Source organism: Sceloporus undulatus, chromosome 1 (assembly GCF_019175285.1).
Source record: "Sceloporus undulatus isolate JIND9_A2432 ecotype Alabama chromosome 1, SceUnd_v1.1, whole genome shotgun sequence".
Classification (NCBI taxonomy): Eukaryota; Metazoa; Chordata; class Lepidosauria; order Squamata; family Phrynosomatidae; genus Sceloporus; species Sceloporus undulatus.
The window spans coordinates 197,600,426-197,626,706 of NC_056522.1; the positions used below are offsets into that span (position 1 = coordinate 197,600,426).

The 26,281-nt window shown below is 39.9% G+C and overlaps 1 protein-coding gene across 1 annotated transcript in view; it reads right to left on the reverse strand.

Moving 5' to 3' along the window:
* COL3A1 (collagen type III alpha 1 chain) overlaps positions 1–26,281 on the reverse strand; it is a 90,958-nt gene that overhangs the window by 52,688 nt on the left and 11,989 nt on the right. The window contains exons 2-5 of the mRNA XM_042473963.1: positions 8,604–8,809; positions 4,773–4,820; positions 2,592–2,711; positions 231–293 (exon numbers count right to left, since the gene is read on the reverse strand). Of these exons, the coding sequence (XP_042329897.1) occupies positions 231–293; positions 2,592–2,711; positions 4,773–4,820; positions 8,604–8,809 (437 nt within the window). The remainder of the gene's footprint in view (positions 1–230; positions 294–2,591; positions 2,712–4,772; positions 4,821–8,603; positions 8,810–26,281) is intronic.

The window sequence follows — 26,281 nt, forward strand, 5'->3', positions numbered from 1 at the left end:
AGAAAGGACGAAGATATAGAAGTGAGTCAGATACATCATGGAAGTATCTGAATATGCTAATCACTCAACCATTTTGGAGGATTAGAAGCCTGGAGAAATATTGCTTTAAACCTGCTACATTCCTAGGTAATAACAGGACAGTATTTGTGCAGTAATCTGTAGAAGAGGAGAAGAAAACCAATAATTTAAAATGACACACAAACAGAGGAGAGACAGTGTGGTTGTCTTACAATTGGGCCAGGGTACATTCCTCCACCACCAGCCTTCATATCATCATACTGAGGAGAAAAGTTCTGCAACAGAAAAGAAAGGTGAAGTAGCTATTACAAATGAAAGAGTATGCTAAACATACACCTGGAACAGAATGCCTATACAATGGACAGGTTTAAACACCTATGTCTCAGAGTTATCTCAGCTTAAAGCCTGGAAGATATATCTCCCTGCTTCTTGTTGAGTTCTTGCTGAGTTTAGAACATATGGTTCATTTCTTTTAAAATAGATACGTAAGTGCTGTCAAATCATTTTGACAAGACTGACCAAAATTATGTTTAAAGTTCAGCTTTTAGGCAACTGATGATAAAGTTCTTTATTGATTTTACTTTTCTCTTCAGCATTCTCCTCCCCATTGCCCTTGCTGTTGTTCTATAATGCCTAATGTATGTGTTTATGGGCCTTCAAGTCACTTGTTGATCTATGGCAATACCATGAATTTCATAGGGTTTTCTTAAGCAAGGAATACTCAGAGGGGCTTTTTGTCAGTTCCTTTCCCCGAAATATAGCCTTCAGCACCTGGCATTCATTGGTAATCTCCTATTCAAGTACAAACCAGGACTGGCCTAACTTAGCATCCAAGATCAGACAGTATCTGGTGCCTTTAGCATAATAATGCTTCTCATATTAGAAAAAAAAGGTGGCTAAAGAGAAGTAAGTGGTGGAGAAAGAACATTTTAAGGCACTCACATAAGAGTCGTCAACAGATCATGTACTGATTTGTGAAGAGAACAAATGAACATCAAATCTTTGAAGTGGCTGAAAGCTTGGGTGACCAGGAAAACTAAGGAAAGGATTGACCAGTTCCAGTTGTTCATAGGCAGGGAAAAGTTTTTTCAAGTTCTGTATTCTGACTCCTGCCTGCAAATACCATTTCACATTCATGAAGGAAAAATTAGAGAATAGTTTTCAACAAGGACAGAAAGGATTTCACTAGGTTCAAAGTCCTGTTTGGATATATTCAACATTCATCTGTGGAAAAGGAAATATATTTTAATAGCATTTTATTCTGGCTTCTATTTTCATATTTCATTCTAACTCTACAATATCACAGCCTCATGTAAAGATCTGTAACTATAACAGCAGCCCTTCCGTATGTGGAACCAGTGAGGAAGCCAGAAAATTGTGTTTTCGAAGTCTAAATCACAGGATTTGGGCGGGGTGGTTGTTCTTCAAGACCTTTCTGAACTTTCTCTTTAAGGTTGGGAAGGATCTCTATAAGATTTATAGAGGATGATCCATCTGCACTGCAAATAGATGATAATGCCTTTGCAGTAGTTTTCCAAATGATACTAAACTCCACTTCCCATCTGCCCTGGCCAGCTGGCTCTTGATGAGGCTCTTTGAGAGTTGTAGTTCATCAGAGACTGAAGATTGCCAATGCCTGCTGTGACCAGTATTTGTCCCAACTGTGAAAGTCCCACTGGACAGTCAGCATAATCATGTATGTGTACATAGTTTTCTTGTGAACTTGGTGATTCCTCATACATCCAAAAGAATTCATTTGCAGATTGGCATGCTCCCTTTTGGCAAATAAAAATTGCATCGTGGACATACAGCATCTATATGCAAATGTGTGCACATGAACCACCAAACAGTGAAATAGGTGGAAATAAGCTCTCCTTAAATGAACAAGCAACCTTGTCGCTTCATATGATAGCCTCATTGTAAAGCTGCAGCTCTTGTAGGAGTGTGAAGAACTTAACATAGAAACAGCTAGACAGGCTCTTGAATGCTCTTGGATGTGGAGAGCGGATAGACAAAAGTTCAAGAAGAATGACACAAGAAGATGGAGAATGAAGAACAGGATTCCTAAGAGAGAACATTTATAATTATGAGCATCTTACAATGCAATCCTTTGAATATCTGTTCTAATCATAAGCCTTCTTGGAGTACTTTTAACCTCTCCCAAGTAAGCGTGTATAGTTTTGATGCTTAACATTGTAGCCTTTTACATGTTTGCTTGAAACAGCCAATAAATTCAAAGAGAACCTTGCTCCGTTGTAATTGATATTGGGCTGTTGTGCTAGCATTGAAGACAGCGTTCACTCCCTGTATAAATCCTCATGAGATTGGATGATAATGGGGAGAATTAGCAAAAAATCATCATGTTCTTGATTAACTTTTCTGTCTCTTCCATGAAGTCACCCATTGTTCTCTTGGTGACATCCATCTTCACCCTGTACACTGACTTTTGCTAATTAATGAAACAACAAGGAAACACGATTTTTCTCCACTTAGGCAGCATACATTGACAGATTGCAACTTCATATGCAATACATTCAGAGTAAAATAAAAATCAGAATTTTATTTTTACTTACAGTTCCTCCATTAAAACTGGGGCAATTTTGGCAGACTCCAGGGCTTCCAGGAGTACCAGGAGTTCCTGGCTGGCCAGGTGGACCAGGTGAGCCATTTCTTCCAGGAGTGCCAGGTGGACCCTGAGGGAGAGAAAATATTTACTCTGGTTCACTGAAAGCAGTAAGGAAAGGTGTGTGTGTCTGTGTGGTGTTTTTTTTTTAAAGTGTGTGCATTGCAAGTACAAACACAATTATGTTAGCTATGGGTCCCACGAGACTTTCACCTTATCTTTCACAGTGGATTGATCCATGCATTTTGATAACAGCCAGCCAAAATTTATCTGCTGTATATTCCCATCTACTTCCTGGTAATTTGGGGAATGGGATTGATGCTACTAACCTCTGCCTTATACGAAATTTGAGGCAGCAAAGGCACAATAAATATACTTGATCCTTTGCCCTTGAGAAGGTTTCCATAGCCCACTGGAGATCTACCGTAATTTCTCTTCCACCTTCTTTACCACTTGTCTTTTACTTCAATCTCATAAGTAAAAACACCCATTAAGGCAAACTCTGAACTTTATCACACGGACCCTGGAATGGGCCCGTTGCATTCTAAAAAGGGGGCGTTCTGGGAACAGGATGGGGCTAAGAATAGAATTTACTCTACACTGGAACGCTGCCACTGCCACCGTACATTCCAATCGCGTCCTACATCCGTTCCAGGGGGTGCGATTTTGAAGAACTGTTCCAAAGCATTCTCAGAAATCATGCCCCCTGGAACGGATGTAGGATCCAATTGGAACATCCAGTGGCAGCGGCGGCATTCCAGTGTCCAGTAAACTCCATTCTTAGCCCCATCTCATTCCCAGAACGCCCCCTTTTTAGAACGCAATGGGCCCGTTCCAGGGCCTGTGTGATAAAAGTTCTTTGTTCTGACTAAATTCTCCTTGGAGAAAAGAAGAAGACTGGATAGAAAATCCTCTTGATACTAGAAGCAAAATGAGGAGGCAAGTGACCAAAATAAAACTGTACCTGTCTCTAATCATATATTAATTTAAAAAGACATTTAAAACATTTAAGTCACACTGAGAGCTCCTTTTGAGATCTAGCTCCAAATGCTTTTATTAATAAACAAACAAATAAAATCATCACTTAAAAAAACACCAGAACAGATTTGCAGAGGATACATGTGGATGGAGAGAAAGAATAAGCCCCTTGCTGAGAAAAAAATCCTGTTACGTGATGTTTAATGGAGCCCAAGCAAGAATGGATGAATTGGTATTTTTGGTTTCTTTCCAGTTTTGAATTTTTGCAATCTTCAGTTCATTTCCACTTGAACTGTGAAAATTCTATTAATTTAAAGTTTGGTTTGTCCCAGGCAATGGGATTTTTCTGTATTGCATGAAAATTGTCTACATTTTTGTATGCATTTCTCCAAATACATGGAGTTTTTTGTGCACTTTTGCCATGTTGATATATTTTTAAAAGTACTTTTCTAATACACAACCTTTGAATGATATCTTTTAAAAGATACACATTTATGCATGCACACTTCCCTAATATATCAATATTTGTGCCATTTTAAAATGGAACTCTGTTCTGGAATTCAGAAAAGCACAAATTGTGATGGGTAAAAAGAATTTTGGTTAACGAATTGCTTTGAACATGGAAAAACAAATAAATTCACACTAAAATTAGAACCAAACTAATTTACAGTGGGTCCACATGGCCGCACCACCATTGGGGACAATAGCACCTTGGAGGAGCTGCCTCTTCTTTTCCTCCCCTCGCCACTTCTTCCTCCTGCCTTGTCCTCCTCCTGTTCCCACCACCACCTCTGCCTCCACCTTTTCTTCCTTTCCATGGATACAGAGGGCCCACTGTATTTCCTATCTCTAGATCAAAGATAACATAAGTATAAGGTACATAAACAAGGCATATTCTGCATGGTGGGCTATTAGATTATGCAGGTCTCCATCAGATGGCTGAAATGGTACTGCCTTCTCTCAGTTAAAAGAACTAGATCATTCAAGTCAAAAGATGAGCTGAGCTGAGGTGCAATGTAAGAACAGAAGCAAGTGGTGAGAGTCTCTCATTCTGTCTTATATTACTGTTATTGGCTATTCAGATCCTGTTGTATTTTGCTTTGTTTTGAAAAAAAAAGAGATGCACATTTATTTACACGTGTATTGAACTTACAGGATCTCCCCTGGGGCCTTGGGGACCAGATACAGATGGACCAGAAGGCTAGAAGCAGAAAAGATACCACAAATTAAGTCAGGTTGAGCAGTAAAATTCACTACAAATAGAACAAACATAAAGAATATAAAGAAGGAATGGTTCAGAATTTCAGACAAGCAAATGAATATACATCCACATCCACACTTTGAAAAATTCACCTGACACACACCAAAAACTAAGGAACAAGATGCCTCTGAATAGGTTTTCAGTGCAGGAATTTGTGATCTGTACCAAAACCAAGCTCAGAATCCTTTCAACCTAAATCCATTCCCAGTTTTTCCCAATCATTCTTTTTCAGCAATCTAATTTAGGAGGAATAGAATAGAATTTTAATTGGGGACACTTTTGCCTACACCTATCTTATGACTCATGTCACCTTATATATCAAATAGAGTTGAGTAATTTTTAAATAAGGGTAATCAGTTGCCCAAAAGTATTATAGCATTGTGTGAAGAAGAATCCTAGTTCTGCAGTACTAAACTCACCAATTGCTTTATCACACTAGGGGGCAAACAATATTTAAACAAGAGTTAAACAAGAGTTAAACAGGAAATGTTGTATGTTAAACACCAGTTATTTCCTGTTTAACTCTTATTTAACCCTTGTTTAAATCCTGTTTGTCCCCTAGTGTGATAAAGCAGAATATAGATAATAATTTGGTGTTATATAAATTGGCATTTTATTGACAGGTAGTGGATAATTTGCCCTGGTTTGCACAAGTGTTTAGTGGGATGTTTTCCTCCTCAATGCTTGTATCTCTGCTGCTCCAGGAATGTGTATATCTTCTGCTAGCAATGATTACATAGAGTGTGGCAAGCAGCATCCTACAATCTACTCCTAACTACACAGATAGAAGATAGGCAAGGTGGTGGGGTGTTTTTGGCTAATTCATTCCAAATAGCTTTCCCTGCTTTTAATGCACATCACAAGACTATAATTAAATTGTCCATACAAGGTTATCTTGTTATGAAAATGTTCTCTTTGTAATGACATAAAGACATTTTTAAACAATATTTTCCAGAGAATGAGTATGGTTGATGTAGAATACTGAGGCTATAGCTGGCAGATACAATTACCTCTATATTGGTAAGCCTACTGTAAATGGTGGTAAGATGTTTACAGATTGTCCCAACACATTATTTTCTGCAGTGGAACAAACCGAAACAGTGAAATTTTGTTTCTTTTCCAAATTTGAGCCAGTGAAAACCAGTTATGACTAATGTCCTCTTCAGCGTGAGGAGGAGGGTGAGTAAGGGTTTGTTGGCCTCCATCCATGTCCTCATCAATTGTTCTATTACTTTCCTTAAGATGGAAGGTGAATATCTGCACCAAGGAGCCTGCTCTGTTTGTATAACCCTGGAACCTAAAGGTTCTAAATCATGTGAGGAGCCTGCACAATGTGTAGAGCAAGCTCTTCTCAGTGTAGATGTCCTGGTGTTCATGGAGATATTAGAAAGGGAGAAGGACCAGCAGCTTCATCCCTACTCTTCCTCACAGGTAATGGAAATAAGTTGGGCAGGAGAAATGATAAAAGTGGGTTTATTTCCCATTCAAAGCTATGGAACTGCTTAATATCAACATTGCTATTGGTCTATGCCATAAGTGGGCAAACTACAGGCCACACATAGCCTCAGTGGATCCATGACATACTCATCAACTTTGCAAAACCCTGAATCCTGAACCCTGTGGGGGAAAAATCACCCTTTCAAAATGGAAAAATGCTTCCCCATAAACTTCTGAGGAGGATAATTTGTTTCCATTGGCCAGCTTTAAGATAAAAAGGATAGATTTTTCTTTAAAAAGGATTTTAAAGAAATGGGAAGTGACTGTTTTTTTCCACCTCAGAGTTTGGGTGGTTAGAGAGATTTGAAGGTAGTGCATCCAACCAAGTTCTGGGGAGGACAAAAATCACCATGTTTGGGGAAGCTGCTTCCCTCAGTCTATGGGGAAATGTTTCTATGTGCATGCAAACTGTACACATTAGGCACTGTCCAGAATTAGAATTCTGCACATAGAACCTAGGCATTTTCAAATGTTATATTAATGATAAGTGGCATTAATGGGGGGGGGGGGGGGGGGGGGGGGGGGGCGCATACTAAGTGACATCCAGGAGGAGTCCTCCCCTTCAGTGCAGGAGGTTTGAATGTGTGCTCTTCCTGGCTGCTCCACCATGAGGCTTTCTTCCTTGAGAGCAGCAGGAAGGGCAAATGCATGCTCTTCCCAGGAGACACCCTCTATACTGGGTGACACTAGCTAGTGATGCCACTTTATGGTAAAAATCTTCCATTGAATGCACACGGAACAAGAGCATCAGCTGCCAACATCACTCTACCACCACCCCACCACCAGCCCATCAAGCAAGTTCACTATATCTGCAGTTTGCATGACTTAAAAGCCATTGTTCCCATGTTAATTATGGAACAAATATAACTAAATTGCAATGACTCTTTAAGTCATTAAGCCAAATTGACAGCACATTTGCTTATATTTGCCCATCAGGGGTGTGTTCTGCACCTGGTGGCTCTAGGTAGTTGCCAGGGCCTTTGCATGGCCCAGCACTGAAAACTATATCAGGCAGTTTGACTGCTGCTTTAATCACTGAACTTTCAAGTTATTAGTAGCCTAGAATGATCATATTACTGTCCAAGTACATGGAGGGGTTGCTGAATCAGAGAAGACACATTACATTTTAGATTTTTTAAAACTGTACTTGAAGGCAAATTGAGAGGACTCCATTTTATGAAATTTTCCATTTTGAGCCAGACCAGTCTTTGAATGTGCTCTAGCTAGCAGAACGCAGGTCCTTAACATGAACTTCATTCCAAGCATCCATACGCAATGGGAAAGTTCCAGCTGAAATTCACACTTGGCAATGTCAATTGCGGACAAAATGGACGTTCTCTTGGGACAGTGTTTAGTGTTCCTTGGATCCAATGGTTTTGGCCTCAGCAGATATTCCTGGCACTCACCAGGCTCCATTTGTGCTCAACTGAATAACAAGCCCAACCCTGTTTCAAAATGTTCAACAGTTCTGCGGCATCTCTCAATTTCTAGCAATTGGGAAATTGCTGTGAGACATTCTTGCTGACGTTTGGCTGGAAGGCACTACAAAAATAATCTTTTGCTGCACATTTTGGGACGCTGAATTCTAACCCTTTATCAGCCCAGGAAGTACAAAGATTCCCTGTTAAATGTGAAAAGAGAGGAAACGAACCTCCCAGGACCTCTATGAGAGTGGAGAATGGTTTTATAAAAAAGATGTGTGATGTGCAGCCCTCATGCAGCCTTTGATTTAGTTTCAAAAGCCCTTAGGAAAATGTTCTTTTGGCAAGAATAATCAGTTCCTCCCTTAGGATTGAGACAGACTGAGAAAAGGAGGAGAAGAGGGACCAAAACGAGAAAAGAGAAATAAGGCCTGGTAGAAAGAGAGAAGGAGAAAATGTGTGGGCTTCAACTTGATCCACTGTTAGTCTGTGGTCCATAAAAGAAGGACAATTCCACATCAGGAAAACCATTCTCCACTCATTTAGTCTGTCTCTTTCACTTAATACTACAAATATTCAGTCAATACCTAAGAATATTGAACAAATCACACAAGGCATCTGAGCATGTGCTGATCAACAGCAGCACCTGGCAGCTTGACCAGGAAACCAATCAGGTCTCAAATAATTGTATTCAAGCTTGGAAGGCAACCAGTTTAAATACAAGCGCAGAGGCATAATGGATACTGTGTATTCTGGCTGTACCAAGGCAGCACCAAGGCAGAGTATATCTGAGCAAAGGTCTTACTGGTGGAGACGTCGGCTGAGGACAAACTGGGCAACATTCTCCAAATGGAATCTCTGGATTGTCACACTCTAATTCCTGGTCATCGCAGATGATGTCATCACAAAGCACAGCTCCCTGGTCGCAGACACAGATTTGGCACGGCGCTGGTTTCCACACATCCCTGTCAGCATACACTTGGCCAAGGTGGGTACACGCTCCTAGGACAACTAGGTAAGAAAGGGGAAAAAAGAACAGGAGGATGGGGAGGAATAAAGAGGAAGATTTAATTGAAATGAAAAATACCTCCCAGATTTTTATCACATCATATGAGGGTGATCAGATGTCATAAATGCAAAGGAAGACAAGACATTGCCAAATGTAGGACATTCAACAAAACTGTAGGAGATTACCAAATAGAAGCTAAAAACACTAATATAGACATAAATTTATTTCATATGTTTTATTTACCACTGTATTACATATACTGTATTTTATTATGTACTCAACCATATTTTTCTGATGAACTTCTGTTCGTTAAAATGTCTTGCTGGCTAGCAATATACTTACTTACAGAGCAAAACAAATGCTTAACATTGTACTTTCCTAGCAACAAACCCTTGACTGAATCTACATTCCAATTAATACTTTTATTTGTAGTATTCCTATTTGCATTCTCATCTCACCTGCTTCTTTCTCAATCCAAATTGCACACTTTCTTCCCCTCCCTTCCCCTGGTGCCACTGATCCAGTTCAGCAACCCAGTTCCTCCTTTCTTTTCCACACTTCCATCAGAGAAAAAACCCAGACCAAACCACCATATGGTCAGCAACAGTTTTCTCTGTAGCTGGCAACTAACAAGCCCTTTGCAGTAGCCTGGCCAGTAATAAATTTGTTGAACATTCCTGCTGGAATGACATAAGGACAGAATTTATGGCTCAAAACAGAGGATGTTTTGCAATTCCACCTGGATTCTCAAACATAAAGTTGAAATGTAGGACATGTCTGGGAAAAGGAGGACCTCTGGTCACCCTGCATTATACAGACTTTAACATTGTCAGAGTTTCAAATGAATGTTTGTCAAGCTCTATGGCTGCATCTGCACTGTAGGAAACAATGCAGTTTAACACCACTTTTACTGCCGGGGCTGCAGCCAGGAAGCAGGATGGAGTCAGGGATTATCACACACTAAATCCCCATTGAATTGCCAGCTGCCATCAACCCGGATCCCAGCCGGGTCCAAGCCGTACTCTGCCAGCACTTTTTAGAAGTTGGAAATCTTTCCGACTTCTAAAATATACTGGCGTATGTCTTGGACCCGGGCTGGCAATTTGGTGGGGATTTAGTGTGATAATCCCTGTCTTCATCCCATGTCCTGGCTGCAGCCTGGGAGGCTGGAGCAGATTTAAAACGCCAAGCAATAAGCTCCTTTGTTTCATACCTCTGTTATACCTATATCAGAAATGTCCCATTGAACTCGGTGACATACATGGAAGTTTGCTGTAAATTTTCAAACTTATTCTTAACATATTCTTCTGGCTTCCAAAACAGGTGGATGAGCTAGAGCCAAACATAATAATACTCTACTGTCTGTGCTTGTGTTTTTTACCACCATCAGCAACAAGTCAATTGCAAACTCTGCTACCAATCCATTAGGGAGATAATTTTAGGCAAAGGGATGAAGCAGTAGAACTTGGTTCTTAGAACAACCTTACAGTTTATGTGTAGAGACACTTATTCTTTACGTATAGCTTTATCTTCTCAGGGGCTGTGGAGCTGCTACAGTGTGTGTATGTGAAATCTCCCAGTCCAAATGCACAGGCCAAATGTAGATACAGGCACTGAAGCTGTTGTGGATGTACTACAGCAACCAAACTCTTAAGAATGCTGAAGATTCAGTCTTTGCCTACCTTTATTTACAAGCTCAAAGGAGAAATTTTACAAGCATCAGTCCTAATTATTTCCAACATGACAATTATCTTTTAATTGACAGGATAAGGACTTCCTGATGGCAAATCTGCTGCACAGATGTTTGGTTTTGATCAGAAATAGACATCCATATGAATATATATGAGAATCTGGCCATAAATGGAGGCCCACACACATGTATGGAGGCTCTCTGAGATTCACATATATACATTTGTATCTGCAGTGTGATTATTTAAGGTACATGGATCATGGAGGAAATGTATGGCCAATGACAAGAATCCTGTTGTACACAGAGAATGCAGACAGTGGGGCAGCAAAGGCAGGAAGGCACTGGAAAAATAGCTTGTTGCTTTCAGATTTTGTCTGGTATTTCTTGCCACCGTTGTACAACCCTGGCAAAAGTGCAGCCACTTGCATAAGACACCAATGGGATTCTGTCTTTTGAATGTAATCATCTTGTAATTTTTCATGTTCAACATCAGTAATTTCCATATTATACCTGGCTATAGATGAGTGTGTACACACGGACACACACTCAAATATATTTTGGAAAAGTACACACGTAGAAGGTCAAAAATGAAAGGATAGAAATCAACTAGGAATGTTCAGAAAATAGGTTAATGAAATGGACTGAATAATAATAATAATAATAATAATAATAATAATAATAATAATAATATTCATTGAACTAAAGAAAAAAAGGAGCATAAAAACTAACTCAGTAATGATATTACAGAAAAACCTCTGTTCCAATCCTGAGGTACATTTACTCACTGCCTGATACAGATGTTTCTGCTTACACATACATACACATGCATATACACACTGTGTTGCACATACGGCTGCGGTTTTAGCTCCATCCTCTTTCAAGTTATGTTATGACCTTTAAAATGAAAATAACAACACCACTGTTTTATTACATTCTTTGCAGGAAACAAGAGAGGCACACCTTCCTTCCTCAGAGATTCATGGCAAAGTTCCCAGTACACTCTGTGAGTTAAGACTCATTGTCATCCAGTAGAGATAGCATGCTAGACTCAGAATTAGTAGATCCTTTCCTGGTGCAAATCTCAGCCAAACCATAAACTTAACAATTATTCTCTCATAACTTGCATTCCCCATCTATAAAATGGAGGAAAAGAAGAGAGTGGGAGGAAGGAAGGAGAGGGACAGAGGGATGTACAAAAGCTACGTTAAGAGGGCAAAATCCTAGGAAATCTGTGATATTTGCTTGGGAATAAACCTGGTGAGCTGTGCAGGGCAGCACCACATGTAATTAAAATGGGTATAGATATAGTATAAAATCAAAATTAGAGCAGGAAGCACTGTGTGCTATTGTACTGACGCATCTATACCATATGCATTTGTGGACATGCATAGAACTTCAATAACCTCTCCTCGCTTGAAGCAATAGTTCTACTGCTACTTTTTTTAATCTTGGAAAAATTCTACCTACTCTTTTGCTCCCTCCTAAGCACCCTTGGCTACCAGAACAAAACATAGAGCTGGGGGAAAAATACATCCTTGGGGTACAAGCCCCAGGCCCCCTGGATTATAAGAGCTGCAGACCAAAAAAGTAGTATTTCTAAACTCTGCTAAAAAATATACAGAAAAGAGAATGCGAACAATGACATAAAACCAAACTGTTGTTGTTGTTGTTGTTGTTGTTGTGTGCCTTCAAATCCATTCTGACTTATGGCAAACCTCTCCTATGTTAGAAGATTTGCCATTGTCTTCCTTTCAGGCTGAGAGAATGTGATCATCCAATTGGTTTGCATGGTTAAGTGAGGGTACAAACCCAAGGCTGCATTCACACTACTGAGATAATCCTCTTTGACACCGCTTTAACTTCCAAGGCTCAGTATTATGGAATTCTGGGAACTGTACTTTGTTGTGGCAGCAGAGCAGATCTCTAGTGCCACAACAAACTACAGTTCCCAGAATTCCACAGCATTGAGCCACTGCATTTAAAGTGATGTCATACCATTAACCAAAGAATGTGATGGTAAACAGATTTGACTGATAGCAGGAAGTATATGTGTTATGTTGGTAGTAGTTGTATTTGTATGGTACTTAGGTTCTATGTTTGTTGCTATTTGTATTGGAACCTATGTTATATGTTTAATGTTATGCAATGTATGTGGTTTTATATTCAATAAAATTTATTTTTTTAAAAAGTGATGTCATACCAGATTATCTCTGCGGCACAGATGCAGCTCTAATCTCTTGAAGGTCGAGTCCATAAAATCAATGCATCTGTTAACCGTACTTTCAGATGAGTTTGTTTTAAATTATGCCATTGCTCTGCATATTCCAAGATGTTTATGGGAGAGGGATCCAGATGTTGTAGCCTTCAACATGCACCCCCCCCCCCCATGTAGTTCCATCACTTCCTTAATCTTTCCTCTTATTATAGAAAATATGCAGGGAAAGGGGTTACAAAATTAATGGGCAATTTTGTTATCCATTATATTCTTTGGGCTGTTATTGCCACTGAAAATAATGGGAAGTAGGCATTTCACAGAAAGGTAATGACAAACCATCTTTGAGTACTCCTTGCCTAAGAAAACCCTGTGCAATTAATGAGATCACAGTAAGTCAACAGGTGATTTGAAGACACACACACACACACACATATATGCATGGGACTACTACTACTTGGCATAATTTAAAAAAAACTTAAATGAATAGAATTGTACATAAAGTTACTGTCTCTGAAAAGAAGCATACAAACTGGGTTGCCTGGTCCATGAAGAATCAGGGAGCACTGTCATTCTTTTACAATTCAGTAGGTGGCAATATTGACCAAACAGAGTGCAATGCTGTACAGCCATCTGGTTATAATGACTTTCAGCTGCCTTTCTAACTTTCTGGATATTGTTAAATCTGTTAGGGACCAAACTGGAAATGTTGCACTACAATCCTTTGTGAGACTTGGCAGAATGAAAGTATTAAACATTTTCTTCCAAGGGAACCTTTTATCAGGGTTGATCTGCCAGTTCAAGAAACTCCTGCTAAGTTAAAATTTAGATCTGTGTGTCGGCTTGCTATGACATAATACCCTATGTATTGTGTATAAAGATATATATATTTTTGGAGAGGGTAAAAAAAATACTCTGCAATGCTAAATTCTGTTCCTGCCCTGGCAAAGAAATAAGAAAAACAAAAATTAATCAAGGGAAGTCAATACTACAGACTGAGAAGCCCGTTTCTTCTAGACATCTGGCTAAAAAAAAGAAAGAAGGAAGAAAGAAAAACAAAAAACAAAAGCAATACTTAGGCACACCTTTTCACATTCTGTAGCTATAGCTTACACTTTATGTTACTAGACGAAGATGTCTTAATGGTATTTGCACCTGGATAAAAGCAAGCTTTTCTCTAATTAGTGGCTAGATCTCATTAATCAGAGGTAAGAATGTGTTGGAAAATGATGTCCTCATCCTCCAGTGTAGAAGAATGCAAGTAAATTCCAGGAAGATCCAAACATTAAGACCTCTGTGATAGTAACCAATTTCTTTTTGAATCAAGGATGTGGGGGCGTGGCCTTCCAGATGTTCTTAGAGTGCCACTCCCATCATCCCTGACCATTGGCTATCCTGGCTGGGGCAGATGGGAATTGAAATCCAACAACCTTGGGAGGGCCACAGGTTCCCCTCTTCTGCTTTACATGAAATCTGGTTTGGTAATTTATAATGTATGGCCTCTAACACTTGATCGATATTCCAACTTGACAGTTGTTCATTCCTGTGAATTTCATTAATCCAAAAATAGCTACTATTCATGTTGCAATGAGTACAGAAAGAAAAAATGGAGATAGATGTGTCTCCTTCCCTCTTTCCCTAACTCCCTCACCGATGAACACCTTCTGGCCATGGTCCAATGAAGAATTTGGTATTTTTAACCCAGATTATCCCAGGAAGCTCCAGTATACCCAACTCTGGACTAGGCTGAAGCCCTTGTGTCTGCCCAAACATGGACATTTTATAAACTGTCGGGGATAAAGAGCTTGTTATCTGCCCACACTGAGCTTATACCAAACCCACAATGCATCATCTATGAGAGTTACTGTGTACAATTTTGCTTTTAAATAATTATTGAGACAGCTTGCCAGCAATTGTGTAAAATATAAATTACAAGTTATTGAACATCTGGAAGTCATTTCACAAAATATAAAGCGGGTGGAGTTTTTTTTAAGCATTGGAAAATTTATGTACTACATTAAAACAGCATTAAAATTGCATATGTTTTGAAGTCCTAAGCTTGGTTGGCTGTCTCTGGCAATTGAGTTGAGCTGAGCAAGCAGAGTCAGAAAAGAACTATGTTTGGACCAGAGCTTAGGAAAGTTACATTTTTGCACTACACCTCCCAGAATGCTGTCTTGGGGATTCTAGAAATTATAGTTACCCCCCCCCCCCCCCCCAAAATCTGTATCACACTCTGGTTTTGAACCAGTGCCACGAGTTTCATGTATGCCATTAAGGAAATAGAATAAGCACGTATCTTCCACGAGGGCCAAAGGGAAACATTAGTGTTGCTTTTTCAAAAGGCATATTTCATTTAGCCATTCATGGAGCAAATGCAACTACACATTAGAAAACATCAATTAGCATGTACTGGAAAGAAAGGGTCCAACTGGCTTGTATGAAATAATTCTGGTCTACTAAGGTAAATAATTTAAAGTCTGAGTGAAATCAGGTGCTTACTTCTGGGTAGACATGCACAAGATTGTGCTTAAATAGCACTGTTCCAGTTTTGCTCATCTTTCAAAGGTCCTAGGTTGACATATGTTGGTTCTTAAAGCCTACCTGCTCCTCACAACTCTGTGAAATAGATTAGCCTGACAGGTCCATAGGCAACCAAAGACTTTCATGGATAAGATTTGAATTTAAGCTTAAGTCTAGATATCATTGTTTAATATACACACACACACACACACACACACACACACACACACTATCCTGAGGAGCTGACCCATTGGCCAATATGCTTGTCTTTACCCATAACTAGGCAAAACCTAGATGATAGAGTTCTGTGCAATTAGGGCTAGTGCCAGGGACCAACATGGTCAGCCATCTGCCAAACCTCATCTGTCTGATGTGGCCTACTGCCTGTCACTTTTCTCCAACTTTGTTTGCAAGGAAAAGTATCTATTTGATTGGAGAAAAGTGGGGAACAGCAATTTCAGTGCCTGCTGTTTTTCTCCCTCACATTTCATCTTGGGTCTGCAGAAGACATTGTGCAAATATTATGCCAGTCCAGCCCAAGATATTTTGCACTCTGAGGCAAAGCAACAAATAGTGCCTTCTGGCCATACAAGCCAAGGTATATTCTATCCAAGGCCAGAAAAGGTATTCTGGCACATTAGGTAGAAAATTTCACAAAATCACCAATTTTGTTGAGTGAAATAACAAACAGCTTGCTGCACTTTATGACACTTAATTTGCCACCTCATTCTGCCTAATGGTAGAGCCGGTCCTGATTCTGAGCAGGAAGAGAGAGAAGAAAGCCACTGGAAAGGTGGGATAAGATTAGCCAAACAGAAACCCAGTGTGGAAATGTATAAAGCATTTCCTTCCAACCTTACTCTCCCTACCTTCACAATAGTAGCTGCTGTTAAAAAGTCAGAGTCAGGAGGCAGTTATGCAGTAGTCCTTGGAAAGTGTAGTTTGGAACAGTCCCACGTGTTTACCGCAGCCTCAAGAGAATAGAATAGCTAAATGTGGGTCCAGATCTATAACTCACAGTCTTTCTCCATGTCAGAGCAACTGACAAACTCCTGATGCTGCTTTAGTTAGTAATAGGATTTGCTGCTGTCAGAAAATGAGAAGCAGGCCCCTTTCTGTTTAACAGAAAGCAAAGACTACACATACCAGCTGACTGGTACTTTATGCTGAAGTTTGAGTCCCACTGATTGAGAAACACAATGTTGCCTTTCTGGAAGTCAGTAGTGCATTTCTGCCTTGCCATGCTACGTATTGCTGAAAGATTTTTGGCTTAATATGGTTCACCATGGCTCAGTTTGTTTCCTTGAGTTACCTATAACTTTTGAGGGCACTGATGGTCTCTTCTATTTCATTTAGGATAGTGAGATGAGGTTTGGCTAGCCCACCCTGCCACATGGGTGCCCTTGAAAAAGATTGTATTGCCACAATGACAACAGTTCTGGGGTATAGTTGATAGGCAGGATACTAATGGTACCATCACCAGAGAGATATCACATCATTTCAGGAAATGGACCATGTGGCCCTCCAGATGCTATTGGACTGCAGCATCTATGATCCACCATAAAGACCTGTATTGACTAGTGTTTATGGGAATTGCAGTCCATCAACATCTGGAAGGCCTGCACTCCAATAAAATGTGTGAATAAAATTGAATCAGATATTGGAAAAGTTATGTTTTGGATAAACACTTCCAGAAACCTCCATCTAGCATGGCCAGTGGCCATATTGGTTGGAGGATCCCAGACTGTTAGACCAAAAAAGCAAAAGAAACCAAAACAGACCTTCTCCAACTTCCTTGGGAATACTAATAAGAGTGACTGAATGTAAACTAGCATTACGTATGTGAAAGAGAGAGAAGTACAAAGAGTATTTAAAAACCCTTCCATGGTTCTGTATGGATTTCCACTTCTACCATGGAAGAGATTTATGGGATCATTATAAACAGTGTCTCTTTTCATTTACTAAACAAAGTGACAAGATTAAAATATATATTTTTTTCCTTGGAGTGAGCTGTAAAAACCGTATGTCTGTTATTATGGCAATGTTTACAAGAAATGCTAACAGAGTTATTCCATACTAAGTTTCAAAGTAACAGCAAAACATTCTCTCAAAATGAACTCATTGAGTTGTTGAGCCAAAATGCAGAGTGTTTTCAGTTCTGGGCAATTAGATAAGTGCTGAATGCAGGAAAATGGAAAGATTTTGCTCATAAGATGCAAGCATGAAGAACAAATTATAACACTAGTAGATATGAAGAAATAAGTGCCATACAAGAATGTCTGAGAAAGGCATCTTTACATCCTTTTGTGGATTGCTCTTGTTTTACATCATGAGGACTACTTTTGGTCTTCTGAAGTGCCAAAAATATACAGAAGGATATTCTAGCTAAATAGGGTTTCTTTTTAGTGAACCTGTGCAAGAATACAATAACTGGCAAGGGTCTGTGTGTCTGACTGACAGCAGAATACTGAGGCAGTATTCTGTCACACTACAGAATTAATGCAGTTCAACACCACTTTAATTGTCATGGCTCTAGCTTAAGGAATCCTGGAATCTGTAGTTTGGTGAGGCACCAAAGCTCTCTGACAGGGAAAGCTAAATATCTCATAAAATTACAAATCCCAGAATTCCATAGCATTGAGCCATGCCAGTTAAAGCAGTGTAAAACGGAACTAATTCTGCAATGTAGAATTAGTCTGAGCCTGAATCTTATGGGTATTCAAGAAATGTTGCTGTTGTTGTGTGCCTTCAAGTCATTTCCAACTTATGCTTATCCTAAGACAAACCTATCATGGGATTTTCTTGGGAGGATTTGTTCAGAATTGGGTCGTCTTCCTCTGAGAATGAGAGTGGGTGACTTGCTCAGTAGGTTTCCATAGCCAATGAAGATTGGGCTCCAGAGCTAACATTCAAACCACTGTGCTACACTGCATTGGCCATCTTTAAGTAACATAGCAATTCACAATTGCTCATTATTTCTTCTTTCTAATAATTCACTTACTTTAAATTGCTCATTATTTCTTCTTTCTAATAATTCACTTACTTTAGTAGGGAAAGTGAAAATATTGTATGTCCAAGATGGAGCCTGTGTTGCACTTTCCCTTTAAGAAGCTGCACATGCACAATGGAGAACTCATGGGGCTCTGGATTGGAAATGCTCTTAAGAGACCCTTCCCTTCCTTTTGCAACTTCCTGGATTTCCTTGTGGAAGTATCATGAAGCTCAAAGAATTCTAAAAAGACATTCAGACTCATCTAATTATCAGTGAGATGATTTTAGGTTGTGCACCTGAAGTCTACTAAAAATGAGTCCCTTTAGTTTCAGCAGGACTCAGTTTGGGTAACTATGGCGGGATACAGACCGCCCCTTTGGGGCAGCCTGCACCTACCCCTTTCCCTGACGGATCAGGGCCTAAGTTGCCACAGCGGCAGCCCTGGAGGCCCTGATCCACTGCTTTTCCAGGCCTTGGGGAAGCGGCAAAACGCTGCTTCCCCGCAGCCTGGAAAGGGGTGTCCTTGGGGCTTCTTGCTCCAAGGACACCCCGACAGCGGCGAGGAGACAGAGAAAGTGGCCACTCGGCCCCTTTCTCTTCAGTATCGCTGGCACAGCCATGTAAAGGCTGCACCAGCAATACGCAACACGAAAGGAGCTCCCTTTTGGAGCTCCTTTCGGCATCACTGAAAGGGTGCCACAAGCACCCTTCAGCGGCGCCAGTATGTAACAGCTGCGACGCACCGTTTGGACGCGATGCGGCTGTTACGTCAAAATGGCAGTGCCCATCTAGACAGGGCGCCGCCATTTTGACGTACTGAGTACATACTAGGGTTAAGGAGCATCTGAAAAGGATGCTCCCAGGCAACCCTATTACGTATTAAGTACGTACTTTTCGGTCCATCTGTACAGGGCCTATATTTGAGATCACATTCTGAATTTTAATGACAGTGCAATCCATTGTTTGTATTCTGATAAATAAGTTTCTTTGACTTCAGTTGGACTTAGTTTCAGATAGGTAAATATTGGATTATAATCTTTGGCTGCAGTCTTATACATGTGCACCTAACTGACCTAGTGATACTTATTTCTATAAATGAAACTTACCACTGAGTAGACATTGTTAGGATTGTGCTGTAATTTTGTATTGTTTAGATTATCTATGGTTTTAAATTTTAAATATCAGTTCTGTCAGTATTTCACACCATGCATGTCAATTAATCTTTATCAAAAGAAATGTAGGGTCATTTCATAGATGTCTTGCCATGTATGAAAACAATTTCAGATATCCCCAGGCATGCACTGATATGGGCAACTTATGATCATAAAATCATAGAGTTGGAAGAGGCTGCAAGGGCCACCCAGTCCAGTCCCCTGCCATGCAGGAACTCTCAATCAAAGCATACCCTACAGATGGACATCCAGCCTCTGCTTAAAGACCTCCAAGGAAGGAGATTCCACTACACTCCGAGGAAGGAGTGTGTTCCACTGTTGAACAGCCCTTAACTATATTTGAGATATAGACATTCTGGAACCCATCCATGATCACTGCATGAGTAGGAGCTTGCATCCATCATTATTTAATTCACCTGTGGTTGCATCTTCAGAGAGGGCCAGGTATACTTGTATGTAGAAAACAATCTTGTCTGAACCTGTCACAGGTTATGCCTCATTGATTGCAACTGAGGTTAAAATTGGATTACTATTGGCTTAATGGGAATGGCTCTTGAAATGCAAATAGCACCTTCAATGAGGCATCTTTTGTTAGGATTCTAGCAGGCCTTTCCCTGCTAGATGGGATATTTACTGTATATAACACGAAGCATTCACTGTTGACATCGTATCAAGTTTGACTGTAAAATGTGGTTAGGTGTAATTTTTTGCCACCCATAATATAGGGATGATGACATTCTGCCCTTGCCTCCATGTTCTGCTTGATTCTTCCTCCCATCCAGTAAGAACAACAATGGGATTTGGTACAGGAAACCTATAGCTCTGTGGATGATGCCGATTTAGAAAGGGAAACATCAATTTTGAAACTTATATTTATGGTGAAAGTGGAATATCTCACAGTCATCAGTTGCTGTCTTTGGCAGTGCTATGTCCTCTGAATTGTCCCTTTGAAATACTACAGATTCCTATATGGAGCAGGAAGAAAAAATAAAGCTCTTCAAGGAAACATAGTTGGACTCCTAACACCTATACAAGATCTAACACCTATACAAGACACAGAGTTTTGAACTCATGTTCAAAGCTTTCTCACTCCTCCTTGCACTGCTTCTCAGGGACTTCCCTGAAATACAATGTCCACAATCTAACATTTTTGTGCAAATGCATTTAATCATTTTTGACAGGTATGATATAATTTATGACCGTGGGATGAACTTAAATCTACCCAGATAATGTACAGATCTCTTCCCCTCTTCCCCCCACTGTCCCAAGGTGGGACATTAATTTAATTATTGGAGACGTAATTGTTGGAAACATTTAAAAAGCCTCACTCAAATGATTACTTTATTAAGACTATAACTATGACCAGAATATAAACTTAATAAACTGTGCATTGAATTCTAAGTCTTGCAAATGTAGTCTACTAACTCAGTGGGGGAAGTGGAGAGAAAAGCACAGAATTTTGCCTTTCCCAGGAGGAAGAGACAAAAGGAAACTGCTGTACCTTCTCCAAGCTTGTTTGTTCTGCCTCATTAATATCTTTGAATATCTTGACCACACTTTGATGTTTCTTGGCCACATGTGTCCCAGTTTTCAATTCTGAAATATTGGAGAATATATCACAACATCATGGATGCAACATCAAAGCCCCTATGCCAATGATGAAGATGTATGTGTCTGAGTTGTTTCTTCCCTTTGGCACCAAATAAGTTTAAAATTTCAACTGCCATTGTTTGACTTTGGATTAATATGCAGTAGTTGGGCCTCAAGCTTTAATTGGCAGATTAAGCTAATACAAATCTTTCTTTACCTAGTGAGGACAAAATAAAACTAAGTATACCACAAGAAAAGTGGTGACCACCAGTTTTGATTGCCTTGAAATTGGTTAGACACATTCATGGAGAGTTAGACTACTAATGACTATGAGCCATATTGGCTATTTACTATTTTCAGGATTAGACAGCATTACTCTGTAAATCAGATGCTGATAGTCAGCGGCAAGGGAGGATTATTGCTTTCATGCTCTGCTTTGGGTCTCCCTATTGGGAGTTTCTTAGGTAATGTAAGAAACAGGATATTAGACTAGACAGGCCTTTGATCCCATCCAGTCAGGCCCTTATTAGCATTTTGGCTCAGAAATGAGATTTATTGGTTTCAATGTTCCCTATTTTAGGAACTGGATTTGTTGTTGCTGTGTGCCATTTGTAGTGACCTTAAGAGGAACCTGTCACAGAGTTTTCTTGTCAACATTTGTTCAGATGGGGGTTACCCTTACCTTCCTCTGAGGCTGAGAGAGTGTGACTTGCCCAGGGTCACCCAGTGGGTTTCCATGGCGAAGCGGGGATTTGAACCCTGGTCACCAGAGTCATAGTCCAATGTCCAAATTACTATACCATGCTGGCTCCTAGGAATGGCACTGCAGCATATATTTAGTCTTGCAGTCCTATGCAGGTCTACTTAGAAGTATACACCACTGATCTGATTTCAGTAATACTTTCTCTTATGTAAGAATGTATACACCTGCAGCCTTAACTGAGTGATAGATATGACCAGTTTTAAGTAGAGGGACACACTTTTAATTGGTGAGACTGGGAAGTCAAAACATACCTTTTGATTGCTCTAAGGCATCTATGCATAATTAAATTTTAGTTAAGCATTAAATTTGTACTTTATTTTTATTTCACTTTTTGCTGTGTATTTGGAAACATGGCAATTTATTGAAACGGAATGGGTTAACTAATGGACCAATTAAAACCATAGTTTTAAAACCATAAGAAAAAAATAATTATTTACAAACAATGGCTAATAATATGAATAGAAAGAATCTATCATATTGTTTCCCATTTTAAAAAATTGTTGTTGTGCAACATGAGTTGTTTCACATTATTGGTCTACCATGAGGCAGAAGCTTCTAATATGACAATTTAGAGTAGTTTGCTCATGACAGTTCTTGACATCATACCTTCTGACATTTCACAGATGAAAACTAGGGTTTGTGTGGTCAAGCAACTTCAGATTGTGGTGAAGATGGCAAAACCAATATGGGGAAAGTAATTTGCAGTAATTTGCTTTCATCTGAGCCTACTGGGAAGGACAGGATTCTGACCCCTCCTCTCCCTGCTAAGTCAATTGAGTGCAAACTACTTTTGCACTTTGAACTCATTTTGCAGCAACTGAAGTAAGCTGAGGACAAAGGGGGGAAATGGGAGGGAGAAAGAGAAATTGGGACATTTTGAAAGCAGTTGAAAAAGCTGGGATGACAGAGGATTAGTCAGGACTATCCCTGACAAAACAGAACAGTTGGAGGGGATGTGACATGTGCACTTCTCCATAGAACAGAGGTAGGAAGGATGCAGCACTCCAGATCTTATTGGATTGCAGGTTCCAGCAGCCTTAGCTACTAGATCCTAAAGACTGTTGGGAGTTGCAATCCAACAATGTCTGGAAGGCTGCATGATTCCCATCCTTGCCATAGAGCCTGAGAGGAAGGAGACTCCACTCTCCATAACTGCCATCTGCTGGCCTGAGAGGGAGTTCACCAGGCAGGTCCAGCTCCATCAGGGCTAGCCTGGAAGAAGGAAGAGCCCTCCCTCCAATCCATTTGCCTTGGTCCAGGCCTCAGAGGGAGAGAAGAACCACTGGACCTCATCCCCTTTCCCTCCACCATTCCCTTCTCCTTTTGTTTCATGTCTTTTAGATTGTAAACCTGAGGGCAGGGAACTGTCTGATTAAAAATAATTGTAAGCCGCCCTGAGAGCCATTAGGGCTGAAGGGCGGGATATAAATACCCAAATAAATAAATAAATAAATAATGAGGCCTGCAGGCCACATGCAGTCCCTGGCCCCCATTTCTGAGGGCTGCATGATTCCCATCCATTTAGAGGGACTGCAGAGGAAATTTGAGGTCTTTGATTTTTGTGGGGGACGATGAAGTCTGCAGGGGCTTTCAGGGGAAATGTGGCCCCTGATCCCCAGACAGTTTCCCATCCCTGCCAAAAAAAAGAGTTAAGGGGTCTCAAGTGTATAGTGACGACAAAATATAATAAAAGTAAATCAGCTGAAGAAAGCAAGTTTGACACTTTTATAACTGCCCATAGACTGTCTCTAATAAAGCACTCCCTACCTTTCAGGCTTTTTTTCCTGGAATCTTTCCTGCAGTGGTATATCATTCTTTCCATTACAGCCTGACCCACCATGTCTGCATACCAGAGTTCAAACAAAGCTTGGCATTTGGATCTCTGCCCAAGGCTTGGATAAATACTTTTATTGGAAATTCTGTTGATTTCAGTAAAATTTCCTTCCAGCTAAATATACCTAGAGTAGGGATAATAACAGTTTCCCTTCCTTAGCTACTTCAGCATTACCTCATCAAACCCACTGGGTTTTTTTATACAATTGTAGTTCTCTATCAAAACTAGAATTGTACAGTTTTACCACAGGGTCTTTTATTTTTAGCTTTTGCTTATGAATTGAAAACACTTTTACTCAGTACTGGACCACTTTCTCATTATCACCTTCCTTTTAAAAGTAAAGGGGAGAAAAAGTAGCATCACAAAATGAAGAATTGGAATAGTAGATGTCTCTGCCTATTCTGTAAAGGCATACATCACTTTCTTTCTCCTGGGACCACTTTCTGTCATGTAGAAGTTTAAAACTGAAGCACACATTGGCAGGGACAAATTAAATATGATTCCTGTTGACTAACCGGAACCTCCACCTACTTATTGGCATTGGCTCCTTTGGGTATAGTTCAGAATTCAGTGTAAGCACTAGTGTCCCAAGAATAAGAAGACGTGGATAAAAGGCCCTGCAGACTGTAAAATAATATTAGATTCTTCCTGCACACTTTGGTTACTTGATTCCCCAAGCTGCAGAAGCTGTCACAGCTGTGTGTTCAAGGAAAACCTGTCTTGTACAGTTGGCAGGTTGAACAAGGAACTTCAGATACATGTGTCGCAGTAACATTTCTTTGCCATGCACCTCTGCACTTGATTTATGATTTAGAGCTAACATGAGTGACATCAATTTTCTACTACATTGCTCACAGAATTACATACTTCTCCCTGCCCCAAAGATTTCCTGAATTCTCCAGCTCCAGGCTTGTTAAAAGCAAATTAAGTAATTAGCATTTGCAAAAGCTGAATAGTTTTGGATATTGCATAGTTCATATTGACATAACAAGTAATTTATTGTGTTGCTTATGAGAAATCAACCATCACCACTCCTGAGCTATATGTGTCCGTTTTCGTTCTTGAAGTGTGCCTAGAGACTTCTCCATATTATCAGGAGACATGTTTATAGGCTTGCTTCAGACGTTAAAACAAACTTATGAGTCATATGCTTGGTGTGTTGTGGCAATCTCTCTCTCATCCCTTATGTATTTTTGCTATGTGCACTTTCAATGTCTGGAAAAGTCATTAATGTCACTATTGTATAGTGCAGAGAAATGGCAAAAAAGTAGTAAGCTATCACATACAAATAGTTTTTTTAATGGAGATGGAGCAATTGCCATTTAGTTTAATAGGCCATTTGTAAAAAAGATTGAGAGAGAGAGACAACAAAATGTGTGCATTTATATAAGGTAACAGAAGTATTAAATGAACAGTATTTAGAGATATAGATATAGACAGCAATATCAGTGATGCATCTTCCAAAGTACACAAAAGGTACGCTGTGTAGCCATGTGATGATGATTTCCTTATAGAAAGAGAAAGCCCACACTTCTCTTAATGTTTGAAATTCGTGAGAACATTCCATAACATTTAGGAATATTGCTGCATACCAGCAAAGATTGGCCTTTATATGTGCTTTATCAAAGCAGAAGGGACACTGACTGTGCCACATAAATATCTTATTTCCTGTTCTGCTATTACTACAATTCCTGTTAATACTGATGGTTAGGATGACCAATGGCTATTAACTGCAATAATTAATAGAAGCTCCATGTTTAGAGTATAGTGTCTAGATCAATAGGAGTAAATGCTCTAGTGTTTAGATTGGGGGAAGTAATTGTACTGCTATCTGCTTTGGTCAGACATCATTTGGAATATTGTGTCCAGTTCTGGGTCCCATAATTCAAACAGGATGTTGAGAAGCCAGCAGAGGGCCAGCAAAATGGTGAAAGGTCTGGAAACCATGCCCTATGAGGAGCCACTAAGGGAGCTGGGTATGTTTAGCTTGGGGAAGAGAAGGTTAAAAGGTGACATGATAGTCATGTTTAAATATTTGAAGGGATGTCTTGTTTTCTGTTGCTTCAGAGACTAGGACACAGAACATAAACAATGGATTCAAACTACAAGAAAAGAGATTCTACCTTAACACTAGTAAGAGAAGTTTGACAGTGGAATAAGCTCCCTTGGAATGTGGGGGACTCTCCTTCTTTGGAGGATTTTAAATAGAGGCTGGATGGCCCTCGGTCAGGAATGCTTTGACTGTGTGTTTCTGAATGGAAGGGGATTGGATTGGATGGCCCTTGTGGTCTCTTCCAGTTCTATGATTCTAGAGGCAGTTAACCTCTGAGTAACCTATCTGGGGAATAGGCTTTTCCCCCCCTTTTCCTTTTTTAGACTTGGTATACTTCTTGCCTGCTGGTAAGCTTCTCAGAAGCATCTGGCTGGTCACTATTGGAAACAGGATGCTGCGTTAGATTACTTTTGTCTGACCCAGCAGACGTCTTCTTATGTTCTTGACCTACAATGCATGTTTCCATTTGAGAAACCTGGAAACATATATATGAAAGCTGACATAAGAAATATGAGTTGCTCAGAGTCTCTTTTGGCCAAAGGTGTTTCCTACTTGGCCAGAGGAACCAAGAGAGGAATGTCAAGAGTGAAGGAATATTTTTTTTTTCTTTGCCAAATGGAAGAGTTACATATTTTATGCAATAGA